The following is a 10720-nucleotide window of genomic DNA, read 5'->3' as shown; positions in this document are numbered from 1 at the left end:
CTAAGTAAAGCCTTACATTATGAGATCCATGCACTTTTATCCTTGATAATCCCTACGTCATCAATCAAACTAGGAATCTCATCCTGCAAAACCTCATGGCAATCCTAGAATTCTTCCTTCAACTCTTTAGTATACTTCTCATGAATTTCAATTAATTATGTTATCCTTCTGACAGTCTTTTCTTTCAATGCCTTATCTTGTATTAACAAAGTGAGTCTGTCATGAATCCTTTGGTTAGAAACCAAATTATCCATGTTCTTTTTATACACACCCCAGAACTCATCCAAAACCTTTTCTAAATTTTCATATCTCCTTTTCATGAACACACAGGCAACATCTGTCCTGATAGTTTTCATTTGCTTCTTCATCTTATTTTGTTCCAAGGCTAGCTTCGCAAACTTCCTTTTCCATTGGGCACTAGAATCAGTGATTTGTGGTATTGGATGTCCTCCTCTTTTTAAAACTTCTTCATAGATTGATTTTTATTTATGCTTTTCAGCAAGTTCCCATTTCAACTGAGCCTTATTAAACATGGAAATGTCAATCCCTATATCTACAATGACCATAGGATCTACCTCTCCAACTTTCAACATCATCATATGACCGAAAGCCTTATCTACATCTATTATCTTAGGTCTCTTATTGGGAGGGTATGAGGCCCATAGCAACATTTCTTCCTCATTTGGATCATACCTTGATCCAATAAAAATATCTTTTACTCCTTGGATATCCAATTTCACATCCCTATTATCCGAGTGCAGCAAAGAATAAAAAATAAACAAGGCACTCAAGTCCCATCCTAGAAAAACAATTATACCAGCCTCCACTAGTAATTGCCTCCCCTTCTATGGGGTCATATTCTCAACTTCTGCATTGATGTATTCCTTCAACCTCCTCTTCATTTCTGCTTCATTCTCAGGGGTAATATTTGGCACTGCTTCCCTTAATTTCTTACCTTTTAAGTGATACAAGAATGATTTGAACTCTTTAGATTTTATGAATTGATCATTTGATACAAAAATGTTGTGCTCAATCATTCTATCATCTATCTCTACATTCAAGATTGTGATTAACTTGTCCTGTGCATCAGTCTCTTCTTCTTTATTAGGTACTTGTAATTTTGACACAACTTCATTCTCCCCTGAGTCACTTTTTGCAGGTTCCTCTTCTTCACCTTGGAGGTCCTCCTACCTTTGTTTTTTCTCCAAATCTTCCATCACATCGATCAATTCTTATACTTCCTTATTTCTACACAAATCTCCCATATCATCAGTAAAATGAATATAACCTTTCAGAGCCTTCCCTCTCCTACATATGTTTATATATCCCTTAGGATCATAATTCTTCTTGGGTGTGTGTAACAACAAATTGTATTCATCTGCTAACTTTCTGTCAATGGCTTCATAAACCCTGGTTGATACAATCCTAAAATCTCCAAACTCCAAAGTCCCTGGTAAAAAGGCCTACTTACGTGCATCCCAAAAGTGATGAGCATTGGAAACACTAAGTTGTCTAACAATTTTTTAAAATGCAATACGATCAGGTGCCGGTTTAGGCAATACATATAGTGAACCCTAAAAAATGAACACTAACAAAAGTGAAATTGGCACAGGAAAACCAATCAGCCCAATTATGATTCACTTTTGTGTTATGGTGCTCCAATGGCCAAGGAAACTTCTTAATGGTTTCCGAAAAGGATCCTTCAATAGTTTCATTGTACGTTCTAAACAAGGGTTTGATGAACAATTCTTCAAACTTCACATAATGGGAACTCACATACCTAGAATCCCATAAAGAAACCCATAGCTGCACAGGTTGCTCCTTTCCGTCCTTTCCAAACTAGTTTACTCTCAAATCCTCTGGCCACAATCCTTTTAATTAACCATAAAATAATATTATACACATTAATGGAGAATAATGCTTGAAATGATTATCAGGACTGTTGTTCAGGTTCAAAAAACCCTCATGCAATCTGTCTACTAGATATACAATGAAATCAAATGCTCTTGTCTCATGCCTCTGGATATCAGCTACCAAAACTAGCGGTCCCATTCTTGCTATGTCTGGAGCCTCGACTCCACCCACCTATCGACAAGCCATGTAGGTATATTGGAAATATTTCTTGAAAATGTTAATATCGTAAGGCAGCCCGTCCTCCTCTATCAGCCTTCCCTTTTTAGCTTTATGAAACACCAAATTCCAACCATGATATGTAGTGTCCATCTCTCTATATTCCTCCTCCAAATCATCGAAAGACAGAGGCACCTTTGCCTTAGAATCCAAACCAAAGACTTCTTGAATCGTTGCTGCTGCGAAACAAATGAAAGCAGTCTCGGCGGGCAACAAGATGCATCTTTTGGTAGCATCATAGTTTCTAACGATGAGCTTGAGCAAGTCCATATTTACAAACACATTGTGGACCATGAGTTTACCTAGACTAGTGCTCCATGGGTTAGATATAGGCATTGGGTCGATTCTCCTTATGTAATGGAATAGGAACAATTCATGTCCTCTCACTCTAGTCCATACATCACCAATCTCTTTGTACCTATCCTCCAATTGGTCACGAATTGGCAAATTAGTCTTCGACCTTCTAGACTTAGCTCCCGGAGAACTCATCTAATCGATCATATCTTGATTTAGCTTCCTTTGTTTGGCAGCCTCCCTTGCCTTTGATTTTTTTGATGTATCATTGGATATTTCTATGACTTTCCTTTTTCCTTTTGCACTTGAACCCTCCATTTTGCAAATCAAAAGAAGCCACCCAACCTGATATAGCTTTCCTGGAAGAAATTTGTAGAAGAGAACCAATCCTTCAACAAGCTTCCATATAAATTTCTCTTCACCTCAATCCCTGACTTGTTTCCTCCTATCCCCAAAATAAAAGACTTATTCCCTTTTTAAACTAAAATTCTAGGTTGCATATATTTTTCCCAAAACCCTAATATTTAATTTTAGTAATAAATTTTTCTTTTCTTTTCTAATTTTCTAACAAAGGATAAGTTTACATGCAATAATTAAAAATCATTTTTCTTTCTTTTCTTTTCTCATGCAAATTAATTAATTTTCTAAATAAAGAAATTTAAGCAATACTTCAATTCTAATTAATTCTTTTATTTGTTCATTTATTTATTTATTCTTTTATTTGTTTAAAATTCTAGGAAACAATAAATGAAATTAATCTAATTTATTTTTTACTAAAATTTAAATAAAATATATTTCTAATATCATGCAGCTTGCAACTTAATTTGATAACTTCTTTTAATTAATTAAATTTATAATCTCAATGCATACATAATTCAACTATGAGATAACTCCATAAACTTAATTAATTAATTAAATAAACTTAATTAATTAATTAAATAAACTTAATTAATTAATTAAATCCACTAAAACACACAAGCTGGACAAACCTCAAGCAAATACTCATAAAAAGATCAAATGACAAAATACGAAGGCCGAACAAACTGACAAGACGACCAACTGACGACACTCACATGAGTGTAACTGAGTAAAATAGCATCAACTACTATCTCCTCCACTTCCATCGGAAAATATAAGGCATGCTTAGACCTATGAAGCCAAGTGGAGACGATACCCTGTACCTACCCAGTACTTGTACTTTCAAAATTCTACATCACCGAACCAGACATGCATATATACAATATAGAAAACATGGCATGCACACCAATGAAGGAGAATCGCGATGTTCCCTATCTCACCAAAATGAGTGAAGGAAAATCCTCCCCTTGCATCCAATACACTCGCAGACACAAAGCATATAATTAAACATTGCATAGATAAAGTAAAGTGTCAGTATATAGCAATAATCCATAAAATGCCATAAATCACAAGTACTAAAATACTGCAGATAAATTATGCATCTCATATCCAGATAAAGCATGAAATAATGTCATATAAGTCTGAATAGCACATCATGGTAATGTATCCACTGAAAGTAAACAATAATAAAATATGAGTCTAATGAGTTCAAACGAGGAAGGGTACTACACTATCTTCCTCTCACTCCTTTCTCTATATGATTCTATGCATATCCTTATCTAGCTAGAGACTCTCTCTCTCTCTCTCTCTCTCTCTCTCTCTCTCTCTCCCCCTCCCCCTCTCTTTATATCTCTCTATATCCATATATCTTTATCACTTAATCTCACCATATATATCTCTCTACATCTCTCCATCTCTTCCTCTTTATCACTCACTATCTCTCTTTATCTTTATCACTCCCTCTCCATCTCCCAATCTCTTTATCTTTGTATCTCCCTTTACCTCTCTCAATCTCTATCTATTGATGTCCCTCTTCCTCTCTAACTCTATCTTCATCTAGATACCTATATCTTCTCCTCTCTCCATCTATATCCAAACGTATAGATCTCTCTCTATCCATCCAACTCTTTCCCTATATCTCTTCCTCAACCTTTGTAATTACATCTGTGTGTGTGTGTGTGTGTGTGTGTGTGTGTGTGTGTGTGTGTGTGTGTGTGTGTGTGTGTGTGTGTGTTGTGTTTCTCTACATCTATCCCCCTATCTCTCTATCTCTTCGCCTATCCCTCTCTATCTGTCCATATCACCTTATATATTTCTATATCTCCCTTCCCCTCTCCTTCTCTATGTATTGATCTATATCTTTGTCTCTCCACCATCTCTATCTCCCCTCTGCCTATCTATCTGCATTTCTCTCTTCCTCACTCCCTTCATGTCTTGTATCTATCTGTCTATCTATTTGTCTCCCTCTCTCTCCCCTCCCCCTCTTCTTATACCTCTATATCTATATCTCTTTGCTTCTTTATTTTTATCTCTCCACCTCTTTCATCCCCTATAACTTTCCCCCTATACCTCTCTCTATCCATCACTTCTTATATCTATCTTTGCCCTTCCATCACTCCCTCTATGTTTCTCTCTAAATATTTATCTCTTTTGTCTCTATCTATCCCTCTCTCCTCTCTCTATCTCTCCTTCTCTCCATATCCCTCTCCTTCTTCTTCGTCTCCATCTCCATCTCCATCTCCACCTCTATCTCTAACTCTATCTCTTTTTACCCCTTTATGTCTCCCACTCTTCCTATCCATATCTCTACAAACATAACATTTGTTTGTTGGTCATGGAGTCTGGCTATCTTCTTGATTCAAAGGTTTTGGTTTAGTCATGCTTGAATCCTTATAAGTGGATGCAAAGTTGATTTCAATCTATCACTTCTTAATTTAGACCTTTGTTGCACAAACAACATTGTTCATTAAATGACATATCGATTGACCTCCTATAGTGAATAAAAATGTATGCAAAAAATAAACCAAAATTTCCCTTATTGACCTTGCAAACCTCTTTGACATACCCATTGCACACTAAGGTGCAATTGCTAGTAATATTGTATGTCTTATAAACTACCTGATATTTACAAAAAAATTCATCCAGTTCAAGATATTTTAAGAAAAAAATATTAGTTTACTCTTCTTTGATATTTACTTTTCTTAAATTAATATTTTAATAAAAATAAAAAACTGAATATTTATTTTTAATTTCTAATTATTTGATTAAATTCAAATATAATTTTCTTTTTAAAAAATTTAGAATAGATCTTTTGAAAAGGTGATAGTTAAAATATTCTATCATATTTAATATCTTATTTTTTTCATAATTTTAATATTTTAACAAAATTAAACAATATAAAGCCTTCTGTTCTTACCGATCAAAGAGGAGCCTTCTATTCTTCGCCTTTCTTCGCCTTTTAGAAATCTTTTGTAAATACGGCAACAAAAATATTTTTCCATGGTGTAAATTATAAACCACATCTTTTTGGCCATTTCGATCGATTCTTCTTTACGCTCTGCCAATTTTCCTACTGATCAATTATTGTACCTGTATGCGTTGTCATTCACCATGCCATTAAATAACTGACCACTTTACTTTTAAGAAGTATTAGGCAATATGTGTGGGGCAAAGAAACCAAGTGTCTGATATTAGCCGAAGCTTCTTTTCACATTGCCCATCCCTCTGAATACGCTGAATGGAAAGAAAAGCTTCTTTAATATCTTATACTTTTCTATATTTAATACCTTCTCACATTGCGCGTAAATTTAGCCTGACCATCCTTTTGAATACGCTGAATGGAAAGAAAAGCTTCTTTATTCTTCAGCAAATTTTCTTATCTTTATAGATTTTTTTTGGAAACATCAAAGAAACTATTCCAAACTAACCTCATACCCTCCTAATTTTGATATTAAATACCAGTCTCGGCTTTTCTTACATTGCTCCAAAATCAGTCTTGGCTTTGCTCCATTTGGAAAGAATCTTCTTTACCCTTTGGCCAATATTCTGTCGTTTGGTTTTCCCAATTGATAAATCTTTGTATTAGGGCATTAAATACGTCAGCACCCTTTTCCTTTCACCATAGACAAGCTTGAACAAGAAGCATTTGTCTAATACCAGTCTCGACTTTTCTTACATTGCCCGTAAATCAGCTTGAGACTTGACCATAATTTTCTTGAGAGCTCAGAATGAAGAGGAGAACAGCGCTTTGCACGAGGCGCTGAAAGGAGGAGATGATGCCCAAATCATGGAAATGTTAATCACAGCTGATGCAGAGCTCGCAGGCATTTGCAACAACAAAGGCGAGTCTCCCCTCTTCACAGCAGCCACCTATGGCCGTTGGAATTCACTCAAACTGTTATTGTTAATTAACAGAGATCCTCGTTGCTACGCAAGATTTGACGGCCAGACATGCTTGCACCACGCCTTGTTCTATCAGAAAGAAGGTACTATTGAATGCAACTTAGAAGAGATTTTTAAGTTTTTTGTTTTAGTATGTCTAACTGGTTTCAACACTTGTCTCTCATTATCATCCATCGTTTTATGAGTTCCTTTCCTTCAGAGGCAGCTAGGACACTAATAAAAAAAGCCCCTCGGCTCTGCAAACTGGCGGATTACTTTTTGGGGAGGACACCACTGCATATGGCAGCCTTATATGGGTGTAGCAAGAGTATTGTTCATAAGCTGTTGCAGTGTGATACTTCTTCTGCGTTTACAAAGGATAAAATCAAACAACAGACTGCACTTCACTTAGCAGCACAGCAAGGACACACGGATATTGTGAGATGCATACTCGGGTTTGCAGAAGACTGTGTTGAAATAAGAGATGAAGACGGTAAAACTGCTCTCCACTACGCTGTTGAAAATGCTAAAGTGGGTAATTAATATAGCTGACAAAAATGGATACACTCCGATAGACATAGCAAATCAAAAGTTCGAAGAAGAACCATTGTCTCCCTACTTTGCAGTGCGTAAAACATTTTATTAACTTCACTTGCCAGTTATTTTTCTTTCAATATAGTTTTATATGGAAGCCTTATGATTTAACCGCATTGACCTTGCTGCAGATTTGGTGGTTCCTCAGCCGCAAGAATGGGATCATAGGAGTGGAGGCGGCAATGGCAAACCAGACAAGAGAAACATCAAATCAATTTCCATGTGATGAAAAATATTCGACAAAAATCAACAGTCTTTCTGTATTTGCCATATTGATTGCAACGGTCACATTTCAGGCGGCCTTCACCATGCCAGCACATGATGACAAGGAGAAGAGGGCCTTGTCCGCCCAGATTTATTTCCAAGGTTTTGTATTCTTCGATTGGCTGGCATTTTGCTTTTCAATGGCAGCAGCAATCCTTCTAGCCTACGCAACCTTTTTCCGTCGCCATCGGAGTTTGGCAGCTGTCTTATCAATGGCACTCTACAGCATGATGATTTCATTTTCCTTGGCCATATTTCTACAGCTCAGGAAAGACAATTATAAGTTGGCAGTTTTCTTCTTTGGTGCAATGTTTTTGTTGGCCCCCATTGTCATTAGTGTGATACTTGCGGTGTTGCATAATGCCATCGGTTTTCGAGTCTCCTAGCTCATCCGACCAGGGCTTTTGAGAATAACTTCGTTTCTTCTGTGCAAACGAAGAGATGACAAGTGATTCGAACAGAAATTGATCATCTAAGTGTTTTATGTTTTTTATGTAGTGCAATTATGTCATTAAATTGAAATTGCTTATGTAGAAGATGTCAGTTTAATCTGTGTCAACAAACAGTCCGTTTTTTCCACACCATCTATAAGAGATGTTGCAGTGATTTGAACTGAAATTGATCATCTAATTGTTTTCAGGTATTTTAGAAGATTTGAACTGAAATTGATCATCTAATTGTTTTCAGGTATTTTAGAAGATTTGAACTCAGCTTAGATGTCTATAATATAAATTATGTCATTAAATTGAAATTGATCATGTAAGTCTTTGTCTCATGAGTTTATATAAAATAGTGATCATGTAAGTGTTTGTCTAGTGAGTTTATATAAAATAGTTCAATTGATATTTAATATCTTTATGAGTCTTCACTATTCCACTATTTGATATCTATTTGACTAGTTTATTATTATTATAATTTGGTATTTAAAAATATTAAAATTAATAATTTTTTAAAATATTAAATAAAATAATTATTTTTAGTAATATTTTATTTAAGATATTGTAAAGAATTTTAATTTTACACTAAATTATTTTATAATACTTGTATAGTTAAAAAGTTCTATCTTCAATCGTTCTTATGATTATAAAGTTTGTTAAATCAATTAATTTATATAGACAAATGTAATTCTTATGAATCAATGATTTGTCCAAAGCATTTTTAACAAGAAACAAAGAGTAGAGATCATAATAAATTGTATAACATAAGAATTAGTTGCACAAAATGAAAGTTATGTGTTGAGGAATATAAAAATGTATCATACAATTAATTCATAGTCATAGAATCGACTCCTAGAGAAGATCAAGCCTCCACTTCCAAACAATAATCACAATGAGAAGATCTATTTTTCTATTCCTACACAAGTGGAATCCGATGTTAAATCAAATTTATTCTTCTCTATTACTCCAAATGTTAAGTACATAATCAATCTCATTTTAATTTTATATTTACCATTGCAGCTATTTAATTTATATTGCTCCAAGTTGTTCTAATTAGATAAAATTAGGAGAAGTGAAAACCGTTACATAATCACCAACAAAGCACACAAAAGAGGGGAACTCCCATTCAATGAGATCACCAAGATCACAAAAATCAAAAAGGAAAAACCATTTTTTGAAAAGATACTTTTGGTGAGAGCATCAAACCAGTAGGAAAAGGGGTCCCAACATAACAAAATTACATAGTGAAAATAGAGAGGTTTAGGGAGGAATCCCAAACTATCTTCTTGAAAAGCCACTTAGCACAAGAGCCAAATCAGCCAAGCGAATAGTCAATGAGTAGCGGGTTTTTAAAGGCTTCCCACGACCTTTTGCTTATACAGCCACCTTAAATAAAGATCTTCTTGAACAAGAAAGAAGACCACAAAAAATAGGAGATGCCCAATGACCTTGTGATCACAAACTCTTTATTAAAAATTCCTGCAAACAACACAACATGGATCACCTCAATAGATATGTTATCAACAATACCATTAACCAAAATAACCCTCTAAACACAGTATCCAAGACCACCTCAATAGGCCCATTGACAACAAAGAAGTAAGAAAGGGACTCCACATAGGAATCATCATGCACATTCAATAAGAAAGCCTTGTTATAACCCCCCACCTCAATAGGAGTAGTTGTAACAAAGAACTTACCAAACTTGCAATAGTAAGTTATAATCACAATGCGAAGAAAGACTTCAACGCAACCAATCTCCATAGTGCCTTAAATATACTAGGTAAAATCTCCATAGAGCGAAAAAAACTCCATACCCACAATAAAAATGGAGGACTCACAATTAGCACCTAGAAAAGTAGCCTTAGAAGCCTACGAGGGCATAGACTAAATCCTAGGCTTCTAAATGAATATCCGCCAGACCAAGAAAAAAATAGAAGCCTACTCACCAAGAATAGGGTGATAATTTCCGTGAGCCTAATAACACACACTACCACCAGAAAGGAAGAGGTCTACTCCTCATACAAACTCCAGAAGGATCCATAAAACTCTTGAGGTAGGATGGTCCACAAGATAACATACACCTTGTACCCAAGGGTATTAGCGACCACCACCCAAAAATACACACTGACATGTCAAAACCCTCAACATAATGATCAAAAAATCTTCATTCCTAGAACAAGAATTAGAATGATCCACTAACCCAAAATAGGTCATATGGAGGAAAACCTATCCAAGCATTACAAAGAAAAGAGACGCATACCCATCACCAACAATCCTTCAATCACAAACAACCCAAGTAAGGAGAGGGTCAAAGCCTCAGTAGAAAACATGAACCAAGAAAGAATACAATCACAACCAAAACCTCAACATAAAGTACTAAGTGACACCATACCCACATCAATAACCACAAAAACCCTAAAACATAGAATAGGGCATAGAGAGGGCAATACAACCTAGCATTATAGAACAAGGAAACACAAGGGAAATATAAACTTCCCTCCTAGTTTAGACAACCACCAAAAAAAACTGAACAAGAGAAAGCAAGTCCCTCCTCCAAAACCACACAAAAAAATTGGGCAAACCACAAGCCTAGCCCCAACCAACCTACAAACGCAAAACATTTCGGTCATTTTCACCATCATTATCTGTCTCAACAACACCCTCAAATTCCCTACTACAAACACCTCCTCTACTCTTGCTCGCCATTAAAATATATAAAATTATTATATCACTCCAAGTTATTATTATTTTAATTTAGA

General features: G+C 35.3%; 1 protein-coding gene across 1 annotated transcript; it reads left to right on the top strand.

Moving 5' to 3' along the window:
- The first annotated feature begins 5116 nt into the window (after positions 1 to 5116).
- Positions 5117 to 7907, top strand: LOC131875244 (ankyrin repeat-containing protein At2g01680-like). Its single transcript, XM_059219316.1, has 4 exons — positions 5117 to 5146; positions 6509 to 6767; positions 6884 to 7194; positions 7389 to 7907. Exons 1-4 carry the CDS (start codon positions 5117 to 5119, stop codon positions 7905 to 7907), a joined length of 1119 nt encoding a protein of 372 aa, XP_059075299.1.
- The last annotated feature ends 2813 nt before the right edge of the window (positions 7908 to 10720 follow it).

Source organism: Cryptomeria japonica, chromosome 4 (assembly GCF_030272615.1).
Source record: "Cryptomeria japonica chromosome 4, Sugi_1.0, whole genome shotgun sequence".
Lineage (NCBI taxonomy): Eukaryota > Viridiplantae > Streptophyta > Pinopsida > Cupressales > Cupressaceae > Cryptomeria > Cryptomeria japonica.
The sequence above is the reverse complement of the archived record's forward strand: the minus strand, read 5'-3'. Positions and strand labels throughout refer to the sequence as shown.